Raw genomic sequence first — 24,997 nt, 5'->3', positions numbered from 1 at the left:
CCGCTGCCCCCGGAGGTGGCCGGGAACTGGAGTCCACAGGCGGCGCGGACCTGGGAACCGGCGGGCACGGCACGGGGGCTCGGTGCCCACGCCCCACGTGGGGGATCACCCAGACACTCCACACAGGCCGTGTGCAACACTTTATTGGGAGAGAACCGCACCTTCCGCGCGAGCCGCTGCCTCAGGCCGCAGGGTGGCAGGAGGCGGGACCCCAGGTCTCCAGGCCTGCGCACCGCGCCTCAGTTGCCCCCCCAGGGAAATGGAAGGCGATGTTCCCTCCCGGGCCTGAGACACGGCGTGATGACATAAAAGTGGAACGGAAGCCACGAGGAAGCGGTGCCCCGCACCCCGAGGGCCTTGCCGCCCTGATGTCCGGGAGCCCGGAAACGGGGTGGGGGGGCTCGGCGGGGACCGGGGCGTCCAGTCTGGGCAGCGCCTTGGGGCCCCGGCGGGAAAGGCCTTGGAGCCCGGGGAGCTGGGCTGTGCTGCGTGGAGCGGGATCCTCTCCAGGCCCCGAACCCAGGGCTTCCCGGGAAGGAGCCGGCTGCCTGGGTCACGGAATCCCGGGCAGAAGCTTGGCGGCCGGACCGGGCGGAGGCGCGTGGGCAGCTCACTCCTCCCGCAGCTTCTCAGGGGCGAGGCTGGCGGCCTGGGGCGCCGCCTTCCGCCGGCCGCGGCCGCCCGCCCCCAAGGCCAGCCCGAGGCCCAGCGCCGCCAGCGCCAGGACGTGGATGCAGAAGTAGACGGAGGCCCAGTAGCGGAGGGTGTCGCCCATGGAGAGCAGCACGAAGCCCATGCACATGTAGTCGTAGGCGCGCATCTTGAGGAACCAGTGCGCCCAGTCCCAGGCCTGCTGGCCGCCCGGGCCCAGCCGCCACCGCAGCGCCGCCTCCAGCCGGCCCTCGGCCGCCAGGCACAGCGGGATGGTCAGGAAGCTCAGGTAGTAGCCAGGGTGCAGGCCGTGCCAGTAGGCGCTCAGCAGCATCGTCCAGGCGCTCCTGCGGGGGTGCGGCGGGAGGGGAAAGGAGGGTGTCAGGCCCCAGCCCCTCCTCCCTCAGACCCAGGAGTCTCCAGTTAACCCCCCTCAGCACCCACTTCCTCTTTGGGGATCCAGGGTTACAATCCTGATCTGTGCTGATTCTGAAATCTCTAGCGATGACCCCCTCTCCTTGTGGACCCTGAATGCTGGCCCTTGAAAGCCCACATACTTGGGCTCTGGTTCCGCTTCTATGGAGGACTCAGAAATCTTCCGTTAGCCCCTGAGTGTGGCCTGTGGTGTGTGTGTGTGTGTGTGTGGATTCTGTCCTGCCCATGGCATCAATGTTTCCCTCCGACACCTCCTGAAGTGTCAAAAACCACCTCATGGCCCCAACGGGTTTGGCTCAGTGGATAGAGCGTCGGCCTGCGGACTGAAGGGTCCTGGGTTCGATTCTGGTCAAGGGCATGTACCTTGGTTGCGGGCACATCCCCAGTAGGGGGTGTGCAGGAGGCAGCTGATCGATGTTTCTCTCTCATCGATGTTTCTAACTCTCTATCCCTCTCCCTTCCTCTCTGTAAAAAATCAATAAAATATATGTATATAAAAAAAAGAAAGATGTTTTCCCCACAGGGGTGGGGGAGGGACAGGACAACGCTCAAGCTTGTCCTCCCCCCATCTTCCTCCTCTGCCTCCCTGCTCCCTGTGTTCTTCTTCTAGGCCTCCTTCCATTCTCTTTAATTGGCTGTTATTATTTTGTATTAGCGAGAGGAAGGGAGAGGGGGAGAGACATCAATGTGAGAGAAACGTTGATTGGTTGCCTCCCGTGTGCACCCTGACCAGGGATCAAACCCGCAACCCGGGTATGTACACTGACTGCAAATCGAACCTGCGACCTTCGGGTGTACCGGACAACGCTCCACCAAATGAGCCCCACCGGCCAGGACACCTTCCATTCCCCTGACCACACCCCATGTGGCTCTCACTTCCGCCCTCCTCACTGCTCCAGGCCAGGTTGCTGCTCTCCGTCGCGCCCGACCCTGAGGCCCCACCTGCCTTCATGGCACTGAGCCCCTGGAAGCATCCGACGCAAAGGATTCCTTCTTGAAACATCTGGCTTCCTGGGCTCCCTTCTGGAACGAACACTTTCCTGACCTCGGGTCTCTGGCTGTGTCTTTGCTGCCCTCGTTCCTGGTCCACACCAGGCGTTCTCAGTCTCAGCACCACTGACATGGGGGCTGGGAGGTTCTGTGTGGTGGGGCCGTCCTGTGAGCATCCTATGATGTTGAACAGCACCCCTGGACTCCGCCCACGAGAAGCACCTCTCAGTTATGACAAAAACATCCCCACGCATGGACAAATGCACCCTGGGGGCAGCACCAGCGCCCCAGTTGAGAACCCCTGGCTTAAACACGGGAGCGTCCCGGGCTTTGACCTAACGCTCCACCTCCTAGCTTTAATATTGCCTATATGTGGGGATGCCCAACTGTCCACTTCTCCCACCAGCCTTTCCCCGAAGCACCAGGCTCACATCACTGACTGCCTCTCCAATAGCCCCAGCAGGGAACCTAACACCCACCCACACCCAAACTCCCTCCTGCTGTTCCCCTCTCAGGAAACGGCCTTTCCCTGCCCTCAGTTAGCCTCACCCATCACCCCGGCATTGTTTCATTTCCCTCCTTTTCATGCCCACATCCAGTCCATGCCAAGCCTGAGTCCAGCTCTCAGATCCATCCACTTCCAACCTCTGTTTTCTATTCCAGCACATCATCATCTCCCACGTGGCCAGCCCCACAGGCCTCCGAACCTGTCTCCTGGCTTTACCTCCTGCTGCCTTTCCCCACCTCTACTCCATCCCCACACAAGGCCAGAGGTGATCTTGATAATGTAAATCGGATTACACACTCGGGTAAGTCTACCTCCAGAACTCCCACTGTGACTGCAGATACTCAGGGAGCTCTGGGGAGTCTCCCCCAGTGGCCACGATGACTCAGGGGGAGGTTCTTACACCAAGCACGCCAAAAGCTAGAAAGATGAATGGACAGAACCCCAGCACATCAAAAGCTAACAAAATAAATGGGTATTTTTAGAAAGTCCTCCCCTCCCTGTAAGAACTGTGGGCTTGAGCAGGAAGGGGAGATGGTCTTTGAGATGGGAGTCCACCATTCCCCCAGGTTGTGCGGCACCTGAATAAACCTCTTTCCTTCTGCACCAGCACCTGCCTCATGAATTTGGCTTTCCAGCCAAACCTGTGTGTGTTATTTCTGTAACACTACCACTACCATTTTTTGTAATGGCTTCATTATGAGAACGTTTCATTGGGTATCCTGACCTCATCTGGTGGCTCCAGAAAGGCCGAGTGACCCTTGGGAGGTTGCCTAACCTGTCTGAGCCTTACTCTCATCTTTAAAATGGGGATCACACTTCCTGCTTCCTAAGGTTTGAAAGATAATGTATTGCACAAAGTCTCCACTCAAAAAATATTGGATGAGTGAAGAATAATAGAAACTAATACATAGCTAGCACCTCCCAGGCCTCACATTATATACATTTCATACTTTACCTCGTTCAATCCTGACATCAGCCTATGAAACAGGTAACAGCATTACCCCCCATGTATCAGAGGAAACAGAACTCACTGCTCAAGGATTCTTAGCAATTACTGGGGCTGAGATTCTGGAAAGTTTAGCTACTGAGTCCAGAGGACTCAGTGCACCGCTTCTGTCCACTGACTTTACAGAAGCAGAAACTAAGGGTCAAAGACAGGGAATGATTCACCCCACAGTAATGCAGTCAGCCAAGAAACTACAACTCCCCTGACCCTCAGGGCAGGCTGCCCTGTGTGCTGCTGGGAGATGTAGTTCCGTCTGGTCTGGGGCAGGCAGGCTCACCTGAGGACGTAGGAGCGGGTGGGCGCACTCTTGTAGATGTACTGCGCCAGCCACCACTGCACCGTCATGTTCCAGTACCGCATGCCCTCCCGCACCCGCGTGCAGAAGTCTGTGCGGTAGCAGTCGATGTTGCGGATGGTCTCGTAGTCGTACTCCAGGGCAGCCGCTTCCTCCGGACTGGGGGGTGGAGGATGGGGGTGGGGGACAGACATGCAACTCAGCCAGGCCCCCTCCCGATGCCGGTTATTGTCCCAGCCCCATGCTAGGGAGGGGATGGAGGGCAGGTGACAGCCCCCCTGGCTGTCACAGTGGCTAGGGCAACAGGGGAGGGTAGCCCAACGGGAGCCTTTTTGGGGAGGAAGGTGGTGGTGGGGCACACAGTTCACCAACAACCGGGTTCTCTTGGCAACGGGGCCCTGAGAAAAAGCCTTGAAGGGCTATGGTTGCTAGGCCATGAGTCCTTAGCAACCTGACCCTTCACTGGTCTCCGATGCCAGGGAAAGGCCATTCCTTAGCAACCAAGCTCAGTGTATTCGGAGAAGCCTCCAAGTGCTGTCCCCTCTGAGTTGTTACAGTGGTTGCTAGGAAGTAGCATCCTTAACAACGAAGTGGTCCGTGGTTGCTAGGGAGATATTCTAGGCCTGGATGGTCTCTGTTGCTAGGGAAAGGTCATTCTTTAGCAACAAGATCTAGGATGTTTAGAAAAGGTTCCGGAAAGGGCCTTTGGCTATTGGTTCTTACGATTGTTCAAGAAGTGTCATCCCCAGCAATATGGTGGCTCCCGGGTTACTGGTGCCAACACCCCCAGCAGCGGGGGCATCCTCGGCCCACCTGAGTGCCTGGTGGCTTCTGATTATGGGAGGAGAGCCATCCACTCGGAGGGGGTTCAGCAGGATTAGAAAAGGCTTTGGCTCCCACCTGGCATTTTCTGGGGGACGTCCTCTCCAGCCACTGGAAGTCCCCCATGGTTAGAGGGCAGTGGGAATAAACTCCTGTGGGGGGCCGCCTCCCCCACAATGGAATGGCAGTTCGTGTCTGCTAGGGCACGGCCCCGCCCTACCAAGGAATATTTCATCATTTACACCGAGGAGGGGCTGCTCCCCCAGTCCCGGCAGAGGATGACTGTGGTTGCTAGGAACAGAGAGGCAGTCCGTTCCTGGTTGCTAGGGGCACCATTTCCCTAGCAACACAGGAGCAACACTTCCTTAGCAACAAGAGAGCCCGTAGTTACCAGCAGTGTGACTTACCTAGCAGTGAAGGAGCTGGGGGTGTAGCATTGTTAGCAACAATGTCAATGCATTGTTACCAGGGGAGCTGGCTTCCTCAGCAACATAGGAAGGAGACCTGCGGTTGCTAGGAATGGTGTCCCTTCCGCTAGAGGCCAGCGCGGTCAGGGATGCCATTTCCTTAGAAACAGAGGCAACTGCAGGCGGTGTGATAACATCCCTTGGAGGGTGGGGGGAGAAGGGAAATGCTGGCTCCTAGCAACAAAGGGGCAATTTAGTGCCATTTTTATAGCAACAAAGAGCAACCCTCTGGCTGGAAGGAGTGGACCATGGTTGCTAAGGAACCGTTTCCCTAGCAACAAAGGGCAACCCATCACTGCCTAACTATGTCATCCTGAACAACCAGGAACAATCCGGTTATTGGAGTGACACTTCCATGGCAACAGAGGGGCCACCCATGGTTGCTAGGATACTACCTTTCTTTTCCTAGCGACAGAGAGCAACTGGCCATCCCAAGGGGTGATAAGCACTAGCAACAAGGGACAATCCATAGGTATCAGAAAGGCTGTTCCCTAGGGCAGGGCAAGGCGAACTGTGGTGGCCCAGGGGCGACACTGTGACAACAACAGGTGGTGGACCTGGCCCCGATTCCCGCTATCCTCCCTGCTAGGGGCAGGGCCAGCCCGCAGTGATGGGGCCTGCCAGGTCTTGGGTCACCTCCCTCCTGCCGCCTGACCTGCTGGGGGGTGGGCATGGGAGGGTGGGGCCGCCCCCAGCCCGGGCTTTGGCGGCCACGGGGTAGGCCCCGAAGCCCGCGGCAATGCAGCCGCACTCCGCTGCGATCCAGGCCACGTAGAAGCGCATGCGGAAGGCGAAGAAGACGGGGATCATGTAGAAGAGGCGGGCGGGCAGCGGGCGCGCGTAGAAGGCGTCCTCGCGCACGGCCTCCAGCGGGAAGAGGTGCGAGGACAGCAGGAACAGCAGCCCGAAGAGCGGGGCCGGCCAGGCGCGGCGCAGCAGGGGCCGCAGGCTGGGCACGGCGCCCGGGAACGGCTGCTCCAGCCAGTCCAGGTACGTGCGGTAGCGGAAGAACGGGCCTGTGGCGGAGGGGCACGGGCAGCCGTCAGAGACCTACCGGCCGGGACCAGGGAGGGAGGGCAGGGCTCAAGTCTGGGGGAGGCCAGGGCCAGAGACTCGGGGGCTGAGGTGGGCGCAGAAGGGGGACAGAGACCCAGAGAAAAGCAGAGACGGGTGGGGGAGGGAAACCCAGAGTAAAAGGGACAAGGGCCTAGCCGGTTTGGCTCAGTGGATAGAGCGAGGCCGTGGGCTGAAGGGTGCCGGGTTCGATTTTGGTCAGTGGCACATACACCGATGTGTCTTTCTCACATCGACGTTCCTCTTTCTGTCTCTTCCCCTCCCTTCCACTCTCTCTGAATATCAGTGGGGCCCTAGCCAGTGTGGCTCAGTGGATAGAGCGTCGGGCTGCGGACCGAAGGGTCCCGGTTCGATTCCAGTCAAGGGCACATGCCTGGGTTGTGGGCTTGATCCCTAGTAGGGGACGTGCAGGAGGCAGCCAATCAATGATTCTCTCTCATCATTGATGTTTCTCTCTCTCTCTCTCTCTCCCTCTCCCTTCCTCTCTGAAATCAATAAAAAATATTTTAAAAAATCAATGGAAAAATACCCTCAGGTGAGGATTACCAAAAAAATAAAAAATACACTAAAATAAAAGGCACAAGGAAGCAGAGGGGAGGACACGGGACTCAAAGAGAAGAAAAGTGGGACAGACAATTGTAGAGAGGGACGAAGACCCTGACAGTGAGGGGCACAGAGGCTCTGCCACAAATGGAGTCAGACAGACAGACAGACAGACAGACAGACGGACCGACCGACCGACCGTCCTGGGAACCCAGGAGGGCTCTGGGGTTTGTTCTCAGTGCTAGGAAACGCTGGGAGCTGTTCGGGCTGGACAGCACCAGTCACCTCTCACAAGGACTCCTCGGCACTGAGTAGGCGGCCGGCCGGCAGAGGGATGGAGAGTGGGAAGCTGTTTCAGATAAGATGGCAGCCGGTGTTAGGGAGGGAGCAGTGGGGTGACAGGTGACAGGAGTCAGGAGCCTGACATGTCACAAAGGCCACGTAGCGTGTGCTTTCATTCTAAATGTTCACGGTAAGCCATCAGTGGTTCCAGGGACTGGGGCTGGAGGAGGTTTGGGGGATGATGGCTGAAGGGCAGTGTTTCTCTCTTCTTTCTTTTAAATATATTTTTATTGATTTCAGAGAGGAAGGGAGAGGGAGAGACAGAAACATCAACGAGAGAGAATCATTGATCAGCTGTCCCCTGCACACCCCCCACTGGGGATGGAGCCCGCAACCCAGGCATGTGCCCTTGACCAGAATCGAACCTGGGACCCTTCAGTCCACAGGCCGATGCTCTATCCTCTGAGCCACACCGGCCAGGGCCGCAGTGTGTCTTTTTGGGGAGATGAAACTGTTCTACCACTACGTGGCAGGGACGGTCGCACAACTCCGTGAGTACACTGAAAACCAGCGACCTGGCCGAGGCTATGGTGGGAAAAGATGTCAATTATAGCTCAATAAAGTTGTCATAGGAAAGAAAACCTTGTAGGCAATCAACATTCATGACAAATACTTTCTGAAACTAAAATGCAATCATAAGCTGTGCATATCTGTTCCCTGGGTGGCAGGAACATCACGTCTACACAGACTTTTCTCCTTTAAATCCTGTTTGGTCCCAAAAAGCTACACGGAACCACAGGCCGAGAACCGTCTGAGTCTCCCCCGGAGGAGCCCTGGGTCCAGTGGGAGGGTCTGGCGCAGAAGCTCACCGTGGGAGCAGCGGATGCTGGGTGGAGAGGGGGCAGGGAGGCGAGGAGAGGCGGGCCGGGGAGCAGGCACTCACCGGTCATGATTCCCACGTAGCAGTAGCTGTAGCTGAGGGTCTCCATCAGAGAGGGGATGTAGGGCAGCAGCCCCAGGCTGGGCCCCTGGCTGAAGCCCGTAGCCATTTCCTTCCTCTGGGCCAGGTGCAGGTCCTGTACCTCACTGGCCAGGCTCACCAGCTGGGAGGAAGGGGTGCGGGTGGGGAACAAGTCAGACTCAGTTCCGCCTCACGCCGCCTCCCTTAAGCTACCCCTCTCGGCAGCCAAGGATGCTGGGGTGCAGCTGGGAGCCGAGTTCTACTCCCCGGGGAGCATCTGAGGTGATAGTAATGGCATCTTAGGGTCTCTGTCGATGGCAGGTGTTCAACAGGGCTCACTTCTGGCCCCACCTGTCTTTTTGTTGTTGTTGTTCTGTTGTTAATTCTCACCCAGGGATAGCTTTCCATTGATTTTTAGAGTGTGGGAGGGAGGGGAGAAATGAGAGAAACATCGATGTGAGAGAGACACATCAATTGGTTGCCTCCCACACGCACCCTGACCAGGCCAGGAGTCAAACCTGCAACCCAGGTATGTGCCCTGGACTGGGACCTGAATCCATGACCCTTCAGTGCACAGGCCAACGCTCTAACCACTGAGCACAGCGGCCAGGGCCGGCCTGCCTTCCTTCTCCATGTTCCCTGCCATCTGGGGCTTTGATACCCCCCACCCTCACCTCATGACTCCTAAACTCTACTCCTGGCTGGGGTCTCTCCCCCCCAAACCTATTCATCAAGTTGCCTGTGACCAATATTCAGATGGCGACTGGGCACATGCGCAGTGGAACCCGGTATTACCCACTCCCCAAACCAGATCCACTTTGAGACTCTCCCCTCAGGCAATGGCGCTGCCATCCCATTCACTGTTCAGGCCCCAGATCTATTCCCTCAAGTCTCTTGAGCCCAAGCCCTGACTCTTTAGTTTTGCCTCCACCTCCACCTCCACCGTGGGGTTGAGTCTGCCCAGCCATGGAGGAAGGCACGCCTGGGGGCTGGGGTTTCATTCCCCTGTAAGAGCACTGGGCTGGTGTGGCCCCACAGACACCTCCGGGTGAGTGCCTCACCGCAGCGGCCTCCTTCCCAGCTCCTCTGCCTGCCCCAACTCTCGTCCCCTGGGGCACCTCCCCAACTGCTGGGCCAGGGTTCCTCCTGAGCTGTCCCTTCAGCTCCTGCACGTGGTCATCCTAGATTGGGTGTTTCCTGTTGGGACTCGGACTGACCGGCCTGCCGACAGCCTGATTAAGCCGCCAGCTGGACCTCACCCCATCTCACCCTTTCTGCTGTAATCTCCTGGAAGCACCCAGAGCGAGATTTCTAAACACACAAATCTGCCCTGGCCAGTGGTTAGAGCGTCGTCCCCTACGCCACGATTGCGGTTTGATCCCTGGTCAGGACACAGACAAGGATCAACCAATGAATGCACAGATAAGTGGGACAACATGTCGGTGTTTCTCTCTCTCCCTAAAATCAATAAATACATTTCAAAAAAGAATCAACCAAGGAATGCATAAATATGTGGGACAACAAATAAGCTGTTTCTCTCCCCTTTCTTCTCTCTCTAAAAATCAATAAAATTTGAAAAAAAAACAAACCAAAAAACAAAAACCTGCAAAATTTGTCATCTTACCTCTTCGGACAACAAACCAAAACCCTCTTCCGAGGGACCTGGGGCCCCCACAGGAAGAAGTCCAAACTCCTCCCATTAGCCAACAAGGCCCTGCGCCGTGTGCGCCCTGCCGCTCCTCCTTCCTTCTGTGACCTGTCCATGTGGCCGGCACACAGCTGGCCGGCAGCTGTTCCCTCCACAGGCGCTGTCCTTGCATGTTGACGGCCATTCCTCCAACTCTTCTAGCTAAGCATCGCGTGCTGTCCCCAACTCCCTCCTGAAGGGACCCGGTTCCCTAGCTCGGGTGCCTGTTCCGCTCATTGATTCGCTGACGGATTCTCGGCCTGCGCCCTGCGCCCCTTGGGAACTCAGGGATTTTGGACCTGGGATGGGGCCTGGGAAGCTGTTTTCACCTATCTTCCCAGGTGGCTTAGAGCCAGACCTGGGTGTCCTGGATTCCTGTCCTTGGATAAGTGCCTTCCCCCAAAGCTGGTCTTCCTCTTGCGCAACACAGCTTGCCCCAAAGATGCAGGGAGGCGTGTAGGTGAGCGCTGAGCGCAGCCTCTGGCCTCCCACGCATGCAGTATTCGAGGTACCTCTTTACCCAGGGTAAGGAGAGGTGAAGCCCCGCCCAGCGTGTGTGGGAGATAACATCCCGCCTCCCCTGTTCCTCATGAGAGTGGCGGGGAGGACGAGGTGAAGTTGGGGGCTTAACTGGCACAGGGGAGGATGGAGGGGAGCCTGACCTTCAGCGTCAGCAGCAGCTGGACGGCGTTGGTGAAGGGCGTGGGAGTGGGCAGGCCCAGCAGGCTGAGCGCGCGGAAGAACAGGAGGTAGGAGAAGGTCCAGGCCAGGGCCAGGGCGTGGCAGGAGCTGGGGCAGAGGTAGGAGGAGGTGGTGCCGGGCTCTGGGAGCTGACCCGGCCTCCGCCTCCCCAGATTCTAGCTCCAAGTCCTTCCCCACCTCCCCACCTTCAGAGACAGAAAATGGGGGGCAGGGGGGTGGGGGCAGAATGAACAAGATTGAGACAGCGGGGGAAGAGGCATAGCCACACACAAATGCACAGAAATAAAGAGAATGAGAAGAGGTTAAGAGAGCTTCGGGGTGCACACCCTTCCATACGCCTTTCGCTGGGAGGGAGGGGGAGAGGGAGGGCGGGAAGGAGAGGGAATACGAATATAAATATGAATATGAATATGAATATGAAAATGAGAGGTGGCAGGGCCAGCAGAGGAGTAATGCTGTCCTCTCCTGAATCCATGACAAGGCTGTGGAGGACCCAGACACACAGGAACAAGGCCCAGGGAGGCAGGAGAGGAAAACACAAACACCCAAAGAAACACATCAATGAGAGACGCCACAGAGCAAGGCAGGGGTCAGGCAAGACCCAAAAGAAGGAACAGGTTGCTACCTCCCTCCCCACCTCCCCCAGCGCATCCTCACCAGGGCTGGGCCTGAATGAGGGCCCAGGTCCCAAGGATGGTGATCAGGGAGTGCAAAGTGTGGGGGCCACAGGTGAACAAGGTGAGCCCCAGGCCCACAGCTGCAGCCCCCCATCTCTTCAGCCCAGGTCCTGCAGGGAGAAGAGATAGCATGAGCCTTCCAGGGGCTCACCCCTCTTGGTCCCCCCTCCTTATTTTCCACTGGGGAGGGAACCTGACTCACCAGCTTTCTTAAAGAGGAAGCCGATGGGGATGGAGATAAGAAGAACCACTAGATATGTCCACTCCTCTGGCGACATGGTCTGGGGGAGGGGCAGAGGTTCACAGTGAGAACCCAGGAGTTGGGACCCCCCAACCCCTCCGCCTTAAGGGATCCAAGAATCTGCTCCTTGGTCCCCAGCTGTGGAGGACCGTGGAGTCCTACCCTCAGCTCCTCTCCTTTGAGAACATTAAGAATCCGGACCTCCAGGCCCTTCCTCCTCCAAGAATAGAGGATTCCACCCGCAGGCCCCCTCTTTCGGGAAGCCAGGCCTCCAGCCCTCTTTTCCTTTGAGAACCCAGGAGGCCAGACCTCCAGCCCCCTCCTCCTTCGAGGATCTGGGAACCCAGGCCCTGTCTTCTGGTCCCCCAGCACTTCCCTCTTCGAGCACGCAGGTCTCCCGACCCCCAGCCCGGCTCCGAGAAGACTCAGAGGAGCCCAGGCCTCCAGCCTGCATATCTTCCCGAGCTCCAGACCCCTCTCCTGCCTAGGCTCCCTCCCCAGCCCCACTCGGGCTGCGCGCACCCAGCGCGGTCAGGTCCGCCCGGAGAAGCCACAGGCAGTTACGCCATCCCGAGCTCGGCCGCGTCCCGGCGCCGCCCCCGTCCCCGTTACCCGCCGATGGGCAGCGACCCCACCGCTTCTCCGGGCGCTCCCACCCTGGCCCACCTGGGCCCGCCTCCGCGCCGCCCGCCAGGCAGGAGGCGGCTGAGCAGTCCAGGCTCGCGGTCCACCCCGGGCGAGCCACGCCTCCCCGTCGCGCGCCCCCGCCTCTCTCGAGAGCCGGACGGGCTGAGCGATCTGGAGCCGGGTGCGCGGCCGCCGACAGGCTCGGAGGCAGTGAAGGAGCTGACACTCGGCGCCGGGAGCACGCGTCCCCGGCTGGACCTGGACTCCGGAACAACCGAACCAGAATACACAGCGAGGCGGGGCTTAGTGCTCGGAAAGAGGAGGGGCAGAACTTCGGCTCCGAGGAACACGACTGGTCAGGGAAGGAGGCGGAGCCTCCGCTTCGGGTTCCTTCTGGCTGAGTATGGAGGCAGCTTGGAGGCGGAGCTACGAGCTTCGGAGATAGTCGAATACTGAAGGTCTGTGTTCGGAAGTGGGCGTGGCCAAGAACTTTGAACGGAGGTGGGCGGGGCTTCGTTTTCCTTCGGAGATAGTTGGGTGCAAGTGAACTGGGTTTGCTGATGGGCGGAGTCTCACGTTTAGGGGGGCGGGGCCACAGGCTTAGACCACAGGAAAGAGGCGGTAATCAGGACATTTTTAAGGGGCCAGGCCGAGGGGCGGGGCCCCAGGCTGCGTCAGCCAAGGAGGGCGGAGCCAGGGTCATACGTCTCAGGTTAGGGAGGTGCGTTTCGGGGGGCGGGGTTAAGGTGTTTCACTTCACGGGGGAGGCGGGGCTCCGGTCCTGCGGGGCGGGTCCCAGGCTTCCCGCTTCGCTGAGGTGGCGGCGTGACGAAATTGACGCAGGGGGTCTGCATGGGGTGGTGGTGGAGGAAGCCGCGTGTGGTGCGCTACTAGGGGGTGGCTCTGCCGGCACTGAGAGCTGGTGTTTACGAGGTGACCAGCTGGTTCTATCGGAGGACGACGCCACATTCTGAAGGGGAGCGAGGAGGCGGACTGCGCGCCCACGAGTGAGGTGAGCCTGTTAGAGCGGAGAACAGACGGGTGCCCAGGGGGCGGGGCCTCCGTCCGTGGTTCGGTCCTGGGGCGGGGACTCCCCAATAGGGAGAGCGCTTGCAGCAGGAGGGGGCGGGGCTTCAGGCTACGGGTTGATGGGAGCTGAAGACGACCGAACACCGAACTGCTTACATTCGGAAAGGGGCGGGGCCCTTCATTCGGTGCAGCCGAGAACTCCTGAACGCGGAACCGCTTCTGTTCGGAAAGGGGCGGGGCCTCGTGCGTGAAAGGAGCCAAGTTCCGAGCAATCCAGATCGGGCGTGGCCTTGGCCTTGGCCTCGGTATGTCCCGGCACCTGACAGGAACGGCCGAAGGGAGACGCCCGCTTCTCGAGAGGCCGGTGCAAATGGACCTCTCGAAAGGGGCGTGGCTCCGCTCGGAGGCTTTTCTGGGGGGCGCGGAGGCGCGATGGCACGACGGCGGTGCGAATGTTGGCCCAGACCGAATGTTGATTCCGGCGGCTCGGCGAGGGGCGGAGCCGGCGCCAGGGGGCGGGGCCTGGCCCTCCGGCCCGGCAGGTGGCGAATGCGGCGGGAGCGAAGCTCCGCCCCTGAGGCCCAGGGGGCGGTGCTTCGCCAAGACCCCCGAGGCGGTGGGATCGCTCTGGGCGGCTCTGTCGGTGACCGCGGTGCCCCGGCTCCCGCAGGAGGATGCTGGTGGTGGAGGTGGCGAACGGCCGCTCCCTGGTGTGGGGGGCCGAGGCGGTGCAGGCGCTACGGGAGCGCCTGGGAGTAGGGGGCCGCACGGTGGGCGCCCTGCCCCGCGGGCCCCGCCAGAACTCGCGCCTGGGCCTCCCGCTGCTGCTGATGCCCGAGGAGGCGCGGCTCCTGGCCGAGATCGGCGCCGTGACCCTGGTCAGCGCCCCGCGCCCGGATCCCCGCCAACACAGCCTGGTAAGGGGGTGGGCTGCGGTGCGAACTCCCTGTACCGGAGGGGGTGGGATAATGTGGGAGTGGGCAACTGGGATCTCCGGGTTCGGGTCCTAAGGTTGGGCGGACTCAGGGAGTCAGGCTTCCTGGCTTCCTAGGGAGGGCACACCTGGATCCTGAGGTTCCAGCTAAGTTTACTTCTCAGGCTCTGGCATCCTTCAAGCGCCAGCAAGAGCAGGGCTTCCAGGAGCAAAGCGCCCTGGCGGCCGAGGCCCGTGAGACCCGTCGTCAGGGGCTCCTGGAGAAGATTGCAGAGGGCCAGGCGGCCAAGAAGCAGAAGCTGGAGCAGGACTCCGGGACCAGCGAGAGCCAGGAGGCCAGTGAGAACCAAGCAGCGGCCGAGAATGAGGCCGGTGCGAGCCAGGCTTCTGGAGAGCAGGAGGAAGCAGGTGAGGGTGGGAATGGAGCCCGGGACCTGGGGGAGGAGTGGAGAGATCTTTGGGGAATTCTGGCTGGGACTCTAGGGCTTGGGTCTCCCTTCGGGATGGGAAGACGTTCCTCACCAAACTCTGGGGTTCACCTCCGCAGGCTCCTCCTGTCCCCAACCAGGGCCTTCAGAGGGGGTGGCCCCCTTGCCCAGGTCTGCCCTCCTCGTGCAGCTAGCCACTGCTAGGCCTCGACCCATCAAGGCCAGGCCCCTGGACTGGCGTGTGCAGTCCAAGGACTGGCCCCACGCCGGCCGCCCAGCCCATGAGCTGCGCTACAGCATCTACAGAGACCTGTGGGAGCGAGGCTTCTTCCTCAGTGCGGCTGGCAAGTTCGGGGGCGACTTCCTGGTCTATCCTGGTGAGTTTGGACCGGGACCTCTGGTTGCTGGCCCTTTCTTCACAGTCCCACCACAATTCTGCATTTTTCTTTTTTGCCTCATTTTCTCAGCGTCTGAAACACATGGAAGGACAGGAGACCCTTGGGACCCCAAGCTTATTTAGAGGACAGTGTAGTAAACTTTATTAATACTTTCATCCAGAAGCTTCACTTAAAAATACTTAGATATGTATATCAAACATATAAGAAATATTAATTGCAGGATTTTTTTACAGTATTCAAAAGTTAGATAATAATCAGGATGATTAAGTTAGTGGTTAAACATCACTGGTAGCTGTCAGAGAAGCACCATTAGTTGTCAGACTGATATAGGTCCATGCACATTTATTTTAAAAATGACCAAAGGGGCCCTAACCGGTTTGGCTCAGTGGATAGAGCGTCGGCCTGGGGACTCAAGGGTCCCAGGTTCGATTCTGGTCAAGGGCATGTACCATGGTTGCGGGCACATCCCCAGTAGGGAGTGTGCAGGAGGCAGCTGACCGATGTTTCTCTCTCATCGATGTTTCTAACTCTCTGTCCCTCTCCCTTCCTCTCTGTTAAAAATCAATTAAAAAAAAAAATGACCAAAGGGAGTGCTTGGAGCAACCTCCCAATGAGCTATGGTTGTGGGTTTGATCCTGGATCAGGGCACATAACATGAGTCAACCAATGAATACATGGATGTGTGGGATGACAGGTCGATGTCTCTCTCTGTAAAAAAAAAACACAAACAAACCCATAAAAGAAAAATGACCAAAGAGAGAAAAAAAGAATAGCTTGTAGAACACATGTGTAGTAAAAAGTAAATCATGTTTTATATTGTTATACAGTTATGTACACATTATTTAAGTAGCCTTAAAGATTGTGGCTCTGGTGAAAGACTATGAGAAGAACTTAGAATAAGACGGAGTACTAAGTAGAATAAGAGAATCCTATCAAGAAAGTAGAAGAGGCATGAAAGGATGTACTCCAGCCCAAATACAGTGGTTACTTCTGGAAGGGAATTTGCATCGGTATAGGTAAAGGGACGACTTGATGAATCACTTAATTTTTGAATTTGTAGTAAGGGAACCTTTATTATGTAACTAAAAGTTTAAAAAAATTAGGCCCTGCCCTGACCGGTTTGGTTCAGTGGATAGAGCATCAGCCTGCGGACTGAAGGGTCCCGGGTTTGATTCCGGTCAAGGGCATGTACCTAGGTTGCGGGCACGTCCCCAGTGGGGGGTGTGCAGGAGGCAGCTGATCGATGTTTCTCTCTCATCGATGTTTCTAGCTCTCTATCCCTCTCCCTTCCTCTCTGAAAAAAATCAATAAAATATATTAAAAAAAAAAAATTAGGCCCTGGCTATGTCATTCAGTTGGTTAGAGCACTGTCCCAATACTCCAAGGTTTTGGGGTCAGGGTACATAGCAAGAATCAATCAACCAATGAATGCATAAATAAGAGGGACAACAAATCTTAATCTCTCTTTCTCTCAAATCAATCAATAAATGAAAATATTAAAAAATAAAAGGTTAAAGAAATGCAGAATATCACCATCTTTGTTCCCCCTAAGAACGTGAAAAGATAGAACTACCTGATAAAGTAGTCAGAGCTCAGCTATTGGTTGGAGGCTGCCCACTAAGTCTTCCGCAGCTGAGGGGAGAGTCTTAGCACTAGGTGATGTACGTAGGCAGATTTTAGTGCCGCTGTACTTCTTTTTATTTTTTATTTTAATTAAATTGATTGAGGTGACATTGGTTGAAACGATCACATAGGTTTCAGGTGTGGGTTTCTGTTACAAGATCTATATATTTCACCGTGCGCCCACCACCCAAAGTCAAATCTTCTCCTGTCACATATATTAGGACCCTCTTCTCCCTCTGTTGTACTTCTGTACTTTTCGAGAAGATGAATATCTGGGTCTAAGGATATTTGTGGCTTTTTAATTTTAATACTTTTAAAATCACTTGTTTTTTTGTTAACCCTCACTGGACGATATTTTTTTCATTGATTTTTAGAGGGAGTGGAAGGGAGGGGGAGAGAGTATCACGGGGGCCAAGGATTGAGCCTGCAACCGAGGTACGTGCCCTTGACCGGAATTGAACTCGGGATCCTTCAGTCTGTGGGCTGACACTCTATCCACTGAGCCAAACCAGCTAGGGCTGATTTTTTTATTTTAGAGAGAGTGGAAAGGAGCGAGGGGTGAGAGACAGAGAGAGAGAGAGAGAGAGACAAAGAGAGAGGGAAAGAAAGAAAATCACTGTGGGAGAGACAATGATTGGTTGCCTCCCACATGCACCCTGCCCAGGGCTGGGGATCAAACCTGCAGCCAGGTATGTGCCCTTGCCAGGTAATTGAACCTGAGACTCTTTGGTGGTGCACAGGCCAGTGCTCAAACCATTGAACACACAGGCCAGGGTGTTATTTTTTAATTTTTAAAATTTATTTCAGAGCGAGGAAGGGGAAGAGAGAGAGAGAAAGAAGAAACAAACAGCCTTAGCCGGTTTGGCTCAGTGCAGGGGTGGGCAAACTTTTTGACTCGAGGGCCACAATGGGTTCTTAAACTGGACCGGAGGGCCGGAACAAAAGCATGGATGGAGTGTTTGTGTGAACTAATATAAATTCAAAGTAAAGGAGCGGAGGGGAGAGCAAGAGAACCAGATAGAACAGCCGGTTCTGGCCCGCGGGCCGTAGTTTGCCCACGGCTGGTATAGAGCGTAGGCCTGCAGACTGAAGGATTCTGGTCAAGGGGATGTACCTTGGTTGCAGGCTCCTCCCTGGCCTGGGCCCTAGTAGGGGCTTGTGCAGGAGGCAACCAATTGACATCGATGTTTCTCACTGTCTTTCCCTCTCTCTTCCCCTCTCCCTAAAAAAATCAATGGAAAAATATCTCCTGGTGAGCATTAACAAAAGAAAAACAAAAATAAACACATCAATGTGAGAGAGAAACATTGATCTACTGCCTCCCATATGTGCCCTGACTGGAATCAAACCCTCCACCTTTTGATAGATGGGATTATGCTCCAGCCAACTGAGCCACACCAGCCAGGGCTAAGGGTATCTGTTTTAAAAACACTCACAGTGGCCCTCGCTGGTGTTCTCAGTGGTTAGAGCATCGGCTGTACACCAAAGGGTCTCGAGGACAAGTACTGGGTTTTGGGTTCGATCCCCAGGTTGGGGTGCGTGGCGGAGGCAACCGGTTGATGTTTCTCTCTCCCCGCTCCCTCCCCTTCCACTCCTTCTGAAAAGCAATGGAAAGAATACCCTCAGGTGAGGATAAAAAAAATAAAAGTCAGCCGAAACCGGTTCGGCTCAGTGGATAGAGCGTCGGCCTGCGGACTCAAGGGTCCCGGGTTCGATTCCGGTCAAGGGCATGTACATAGGTTGCGGGCACATCCTTGGTGGGAGGTGTGCAGGAGGCAGCTGATCGATGTTTCTCTCTCATCGGTGTTTCTAGCTCTCTATCCCTCTCCCTTCCTCTCTATAAAATATCAATAAAATATATTTAAAAAAAAAAAAAAAGTCAGTGTTTGCTAAAACGATTGCCTGCCTCCTATCTGCGGGCAGTCCAGTGTTTCCCAGCCTGTGCCGCTGGAAACTGCTGCACGCCTCTCTTCCTCACCCAGGTGACCCGCTCCGCTTCCATGCCCACTACATCGCCCAGTGCTGGGCTCCTGGGGATGCCATCCCGCTCCAGGACCTGGTCTCTGCGGGCCGCCTGGGAACCAGCGTCAGAAAGACGCTGCTCCTCTGTTCTCCGCAGCCTGATGGTAAGGTGGTCTACACCTCCCTGCAGTGGGCCAGCCTGCAGTGAACTCCAGAGACTTACAGGGCGTGCCGTGTCTGGGGCGAGAGCCTGTCTAGATGGTCCCAAGTTCATCTCTGTGTGGGCGACTAGAACACCTTCCTACCTCTGCCTACGGCTAGTGTTTGATTCCAGATTTGTAAACACTGCAACCTTCTTGTGTCCCTCCACGTTTCAAAGCTCTTACTGGCTGTGTGGTTTCGTAGTTACTTATTTCCAAACTGTGAGCTTCTTGGGGGTGAAGACTCGGTTTGATTCATCTCTGTTTTCTACAGGGCTCAGGTCCCAAGAGATCTCAATAAACTTGTTGAATAAATGTGGCGTTTGTGATCTGAATCCTTAGGACAGTCCTGGGGAGTGTGGCCATTTGCCTCTGCTCTCACATGAGCAAAAGTCTGGAGGAGGGGAAATGACTTGCCCAAGGTCACACAGCTAGTAACAGGTCTGGGATTTAAAACCTGGTCTCTCTGACTCTGAACACAGTCTGAGCTATTCCCACCGTGTTAAACTTCCTTTTGAAAATATTTTAATGAGCCCTCGCCGGCTTGGCTCAGTGGATAGAGCGTCGGCCTGCGGACTGAAGGGTCCCAGGTTTGATTCTGGCCAAGGGCACATGCCTGGGTTGCAGGCTTGATCCCCAGTAGGGGGCATACAGGAGGCAGCTGATCCATGATTCTCTCTCATCATTGATGTTTCTATCTCTCCTCCCTTCCTCTCTGAAATCAATAAAGAAATATATTTAAAAAAAAAAAAGAAAGAAAATATTTTAATGAAACATTTCAGATGAATCCTATATAATAAAACCCTAATATGCAAATTGACCAAACGGTAGAATGACCAGTCGCTATGACGTGCACTGACCACCAGGGGCAGCTCCTGCATTGAGTGACTGCCCCGCACCCCCACCCCAGAGGGAGGCAACTAGCAGTAGCAGCAATGGGGGGGGGTGGCCAGCGGGCGCCCCCTCCCCATCACCCCGCCCACCAGTCACCCCACAACCTGATCGTCAGCCAGGCCTAGGGACCCTACCCTATATATTGGGAACAGTCTCTTAGATTTAAAAATTGAGCCCTAGCCAGTTTGGCTCAGTGGATAGAGCATTGGCCTGTGGACAGAAGGGTCCCGGGTTCGATTCCAGTTAAGGGCATATACCTTGGGTTTCAGGCTCCATCTCAGGCCCTGGTTAGGGCATGTGGGGGAGGCAACCAATCCATGTGTCTCTCTCACAGCGATGTTTCTCTCTATCTGGCTCTCTCCTTCCCTCCCACTCTCTCTAAAAATCAATGGGAAAATATCCTCAGGTGAGGATTAACAAAAAATAAATAAAAATTAAAAAAAGATTTAAAAATTGAAACCTGGCAAGGCTACTCTAACACTGAAAAACCAGGATGATGCAGCAATGACATGCATGGACTCTGGCTTGCACATTTTATGGTCAGCCCTGATTCTGACAGAACTGTGTGACAAAGCCAATTACTTCTCTCTGCTTCAGTGTTTCCACCCGTAAGATGGGGAAAATGGTACTACTGCTTCAGAAGGATCATGTTATGTACTACTTTTTATAGTCAGGGCAAAATGTAGCTGCCCATCCAACAGCAAGATGCCTTTCACCTGTATGAAAAGTATGGTCACTGGTGCATGCAGCATCCTGTATTGTGAGAGGGCACAGGCCAGGCTGAGCTCCCCTCCCCCCCCTTCCCCGCCGTGCACAAATTTCGTGCGCTGGGCCTCTAGTATGTAAATAAAAATAATGCGTGAAGAGAAGAGGAGGTGAATGTTGTTTCAGAACAGGGGTTTAGAAAGGGGAGGAGAATGTCAGGAAATGCTCTTGGGTCTTCTGGAATAGCATACATTTATATTCTAGCTCCTTTATTATTATTTTTAAAATATATTTTTATTGATTTCAGAGAGGAAGGGAGAAGGAGAGAGAAACATCAATGATGAGAGAGAATCATTGATTGGCTGCCTCCTGCATGCCCCCTACTGGGGATGGAGCCCGCAACCTGGGCATGTGCCCTGACCGGAAACAAACCCCGGACCCTTTATCCAATGAGTCAAACTGGCTAGGGCTAGATCCCTTTTTAAAAATATATATATTTTGCCGAAACCGGTTTGGCTCAGTGGATAGAGCGTCGGCCTGCGGACTGAAGGGTCCCGGGTTCGATTCCGGTCAAGGGCATGTACCTTGGTTGCGGGTACATCCCCAGTGGGAGGTGTGCAGGAGGCAGCTGACCGATGTTTCTCTCTCATCGATGTCTCTAGCTCTCTATCCCTCTCCCTTCCTCTCTGTAAAATATCAATAAAATATATTTAAAAAAACATATATATATATTTTATTGATTTTTTACAGAGAGGAAGGAAGAGGGAGAGAGAGTTAGAAACATCGGTCAGCTGCCTCCTGCACACCCCCTACTGGGGATGTGCCCGCAACCAAGGTACATGCCCTTGACTGGAATCGAACCCAGGACCCTTCAGTCCACAGGCCAACGCTCTATCCACTGAGCCAAACCGGTTAGGGCGCTAGATCCCTTTTTAACGTGTCATATTCCACAATTTTTTACAAAAGCTAAAACACATAGGTATAAAGTAGGCATTTATAAAATGATCCCTCTATCTTTCTGCTTAAATTGCTAGAACATTATCAGTACTGACTTCCAATATTTGTATATATATTGAAACAATCTGTAGTCTTGTTTTGTCATACAGCTCTTAGGACTATAATATACTCACATGGTAAAAATCCCGGAGCTGAAAGTTTCTACCTCTATTTCCTCAATTTCTGCCCCCAACTTCTGTCTTTATTGACCTCTTGGTAAACCAACTTGATAAGATCTCAATTTCCTACAAATTTTGCTTAATTTTAAATAGGACTAACCCTTTCCTGGTTAACACTATTCTTTGTGTCTCTTTGGTAATTTTTTTGTAAATATGTTATCCAACCTCTCTCTTCTCTCTACAACAACATATAAGTCTCAGTCTATGTCCTGAATCTTCCCTCTCAGAAGTTCCTCCATTAAAATCTTGTGAGAACACCAACAGGCCACAAAAAAACCTAGACACATAACTTACACTCCTGACAAAAAAAATTTACTCAAAATGCATCATAGATTTAAATATAAAATCAAAACCATAAATCTTTAAAACTTTTAGGAGATAACCTAATGAATGAACTAGGGTTTGGCAATGACATTTAATGCAACACCAAAGGCACGATCAATGAAAGAAAGAATTGGTAAGCTGGACTTCATTAAAATTAAAAACTTTGAGAAAATATTGCAAAAGACACATCTGATAGAGGACTATTGTCCAAAATATACAAAGAACTCCTAAAACTCAACAAGAAAACAAAGAACATGATTAAAAAATGGTCCCAGCCATACCTAACCGGTTTGGCTCAGTGGACAGAGCGTTGGCCTGTGGACTCAAGGGTCCCAGGTTTGCCGAAACCGGTTTGGCTCAGTGGATAGAGCGTCGGCCTGCGGACTGAAAGGTCCCAGGTTCGATTCTGGTCAAGGGCATGTACCTTGGTTGCGGGCATGTCCCCAGTAGGGGGTGTGCAGGAGGCAGCTGATCGATGTTTCTCTCTCATCGATGTTTCTAACTCTCTATCCCTCTCCCTTCCTCTCTGTAAAAAATCAATAAAATATATTAAAAAAAAAAAAAAAGGGTCCCAGGTTCGATTCCGGTCAAGGGCATGTACCTTGGTTGCGGGCACATACCCAGTAGAGAGTGTGCAGGAGGCAGCTGATCGATGTTTCTCTCTCATCGATGTTTCTAACTCTCTATCCCTCTCCCTTCCTCTCTATAAAAAATCAGTAAAATATATTTTTTAAAAATGGTCCCAAGCTCTGGCTCAGTGGTTAGAGCCCTGGCCTGCACGCCAGAGGGTTTCAGATTCGAGTCCCGGTCCAAGGGCAAGTACCTGGGTTGCAGGTTCGGTCTCTACCCACCTCCCCTGGGGTTGTATGGGAGGCAGCCAGTTGGTGTCTCTCTCACACCTATGTTTCTCTCCCCTTCCCCACTCCCTTCCATTTCCTCTAGAAATCAATGGAAAAAATATCCTCACTCCTTGGGTGAGGATTGAAAATAAAATGGGCTCCAAACCTTGACACCTCATGAAAGACGATAGAGATGGCAAGTAAGCATATGATAACGTGCACCACATCATATGTCATCGTGGAAATGCAAATGAACAATAACATACCACTACACACCTGTTAGAATGGCCAAAATATAGAACACTGACACCACCGAGCGCTGGTATGGATGTGGAGCAACGGGAACTCTTCATTCATTGCTGCTAGGAATGCAAATGGTATAGTCACTTTGGAAGACAGTTTATGACAAAACTAAATTACTCTCTGTGCTCCTTGGTATTTACCCAAAGGAGTGAAAACTTAGGACCCCACAAAATGTGCACCCAGGCTTATAGCAGCTTTATTTATAACTGCCAAACTTTGCAAGCAACGAAGATGTCCTTCAGTTAGTAAAGGGAATAGTATTCAGCACTAAGAAGAAATGAGCCTGAGCCAGGATAAGACATGGAGGAACCTTAAGTGCATGTTACTAAGTGGAAAAAAACAATCTGAAAAGGCTACATACTCTATGATTCCAACTACATGACCTTCTGGGAAAGGCAAAACTATGGGGACAGTGGAAAGCTGAGTGGTTGCCAGGGGTCAGTGGGAAGGACAGATGAACAGGCAGAGCACAGGAATCTAGTGAGGGAAACGTTTCTGAGTTCTGTGAGCCATTCCAGCAAATAAACCCAAGGAGGGGGTTGTGGGGAACTTCTGATCTGTAGATGATGCATGTAGTTATTCAAACATTTAATAATTTATTATCAATTATATGTTGGACCTACACTTAGTTGCTGAGGAATAGAAAAGAGGAGGGCCCTGCGCGCCTATAATCTTTTTGTCTGAGAGATAACCTGTGAACAAAAACCAAATGAACACAGAAACGAACACAGGTACAGAGAAGGGACGGGGGTGGGCGGGTGGATGGAATGATGACCCCTGTAACAGTGCGAAAGGCCAGGACTTGATTAGAAACTGACAGCTTCCCTAATTTTTGTCCCTGGTTCCAATTTAAGATCAAGAGAAAGCCAAGCCCTGGCTGGTGTGGCTCAGTGGATAGAGCATCGGCCTATAGACTGAAGGGTCCTGGGTTCCATTCTGGTCAAGAGCACATGCCCAGATTGCAGGCTCCATCCCCAGTAGGGGGCGTGCAGGAGGCAGCTAATCAATGATTCTCATTGATGTTTCTATCCCTTCCTCTCTGAAATCAATAAAAATATATTTTTAAAAAATGTTTTCAGATAGCACACATGAAAATAGCCCACCTCCAGCTTTCCCCAGGCCAACAGCCTCCAATCAGAGCACACCTGGTGTGGCTCAGTGGGTGAGCATCCATCCAGGAACCAAGAGATCCTGGCTGATTCCTGATCAGGGCACCTGCCTGGGTTGCAGTAAGGGGGAGGAAAGGGGTACAGCAGGCAGCCAATCAATGAATCTCTCTCATCATTGATGTTACTATCTCTCTCCCTCGCTCTTCCCTCTCTGAAATCAATAAAAATATTAAAGAAAACAACAACAAAAAATAAAACTGTACCTTTTGGCCACTATAAAACCCTTCTGCCTGCCTTGGAGTCTGCCAAAATGCAAGTGACGGTGATTGATGCTCTCACTCTGAATAAATATCCTTTGCTTGTTTTCATTTATTTCCACATTGTGCAGTCTTGCACACGTTCCGTAATCACCTTTTGGTGCCTTGGAACGGTCTCTGTGAGATACGATTGACAATAGTGTTAGTGCTCCTTAATGAGGCCGGGCAACTTTCTCGAGAGCCCTCATAAGCAAGTATTGAGGATTAAATACATTCATTCATGGAAAATTCTTAGAACAGTGCCTCCTGTGTAGTAAGCATTTCAGAATGCCACCTATTATTTTTAATATAATCATGGGCCACTAGAATTTTTAAAACCCAGATAGTGTTTGGCCCAAAGCCTAGCACATTTGACGTGCTCAATAAACTTAATCTAAAAAATTCCAGGGAGTAAAGGACTAGACCCGTGGTCGGCAAACCACGGCTCGCGAGCCATATGCAGCTCTTTGGCCCCTTGAGTGTGGCTCTTCCACAAAATACCATGGCCTGGGCGAGTCTATTTTGAAGAAGTGGCGTTAGAAGAAGGTTAAGTTTAAAAAATTTGGCTCTCCAAAGAAATGTCAATCGTTGTCCTGTTGATATTTGGCTCTGTGGACGAATGAGTTTGCCGACCACTGGACTAGAAGAAATAACCCTGAGGGTAAGATGTTGGCAAAGGAGATAAAAAAAACCCTGCCAATTCCTCCAGGTTGACAAATGGTGCCAAGGTGGAGCAGACTATGCAGGGAGAGGTTTCCAACAGTCCACCCGGTCCTGGGAACCAACCTCAGACTAGAAACTGCTGCCCTA

At 53.7% G+C, this 24,997-nt stretch overlaps 2 protein-coding genes across 6 annotated transcripts; one reads left to right on the top strand and one right to left on the bottom strand.

Moving 5' to 3' along the window:
• Positions 1-127: 127 nt before the first annotated feature.
• MBOAT7 (membrane bound acylglycerophosphatidylinositol O-acyltransferase MBOAT7) lies at positions 128-14,786 on the bottom strand. 4 transcript variants are annotated; one of them, XM_080643375.1, is made up of 8 exons: positions 14,670-14,786; positions 11,303-11,381; positions 11,081-11,210; positions 10,384-10,510; positions 8,017-8,176; positions 5,830-6,190; positions 3,868-4,044; positions 128-998 (listed from the first exon to the last, which is right to left on the bottom strand). In XM_080643375.1, the coding sequence occupies exons 2-8, from the start codon at positions 11,376-11,378 to the stop codon at positions 611-613; spliced, it is 1,419 nt and encodes a 472-aa protein (XP_080499501.1). In that variant the 5' UTR covers positions 11,379-11,381; positions 14,670-14,786; the 3' UTR covers positions 128-610. The 4 variants fall into 4 exon arrangements, with proteins under 4 accessions (XP_080499501.1, XP_080499498.1, XP_080499500.1 ...); XM_080643372.1 differs by lacking the exon at positions 14,670-14,786 and adding an exon at positions 12,008-12,142; XM_080643374.1 differs by lacking the exon at positions 14,670-14,786 and adding an exon at positions 11,954-12,025.
• Positions 12,117-18,851, top strand: TSEN34 (tRNA splicing endonuclease subunit 34). 2 transcript variants are annotated; one of them, XM_080643376.1, is made up of 5 exons: positions 12,117-12,980; positions 13,668-13,914; positions 14,096-14,339; positions 14,479-14,736; positions 18,363-18,851. In XM_080643376.1, the coding sequence occupies exons 2-5, from the start codon at positions 13,672-13,674 to the stop codon at positions 18,548-18,550; spliced, it is 933 nt and encodes a 310-aa protein (XP_080499502.1). In that variant the 5' UTR covers positions 12,117-12,980; positions 13,668-13,671; the 3' UTR covers positions 18,551-18,851. The 2 variants fall into 2 exon arrangements, with proteins under 2 accessions (XP_080499502.1, XP_080499503.1); XM_080643377.1 differs by lacking the exon at positions 12,117-12,980 and adding an exon at positions 13,073-13,302.
• The last annotated feature ends 6,146 nt before the right edge of the window (positions 18,852-24,997 follow it).

This window comes from Plecotus auritus (assembly GCF_963455305.1).
Source record: "Plecotus auritus genome assembly, chromosome: 10".
Lineage (NCBI taxonomy): Eukaryota > Metazoa > Chordata > Mammalia > Chiroptera > Vespertilionidae > Plecotus > Plecotus auritus.
This window is presented reverse-complemented; position numbering and strand designations above follow the sequence as displayed.

Excerpts from the sequence above, each read along its gene's own strand:
- MBOAT7 (XM_080643375.1), bottom strand. The coding sequence starts at position 11,378 with ATGTCGCCAGAGGAGTGGACATATCTAGTGGTTCTTCTTATCTCCATC. Across the intron at positions 8,177-10,383 it reads AGCTGCTGCTGACGCTGAAG|CTGGTGAGCCTGGCCAGTGA; the intron begins GTCAGGCTCCCC and ends CCTTCCTCCCAG. Across the intron at positions 999-3,867 it reads ACCCGCTCCTACGTCCTCAG|GAGCGCCTGGACGATGCTGC; the intron begins GTGAGCCTGCCT and ends GCACCCCCGCAG.
- TSEN34 (XM_080643376.1), top strand. The coding sequence starts at position 13,672 with ATGCTGGTGGTGGAGGTGGCGAACGGCCGCTCCCTGGTGTGGGGGGCC. Across the intron at positions 13,915-14,095 it reads ATCCCCGCCAACACAGCCTG|GCTCTGGCATCCTTCAAGCG; the intron begins GTAAGGGGGTGG and ends TTTACTTCTCAG. Across the intron at positions 14,340-14,478 it reads TGGAGAGCAGGAGGAAGCAG|GCTCCTCCTGTCCCCAACCA; the intron begins GTGAGGGTGGGA and ends TCACCTCCGCAG.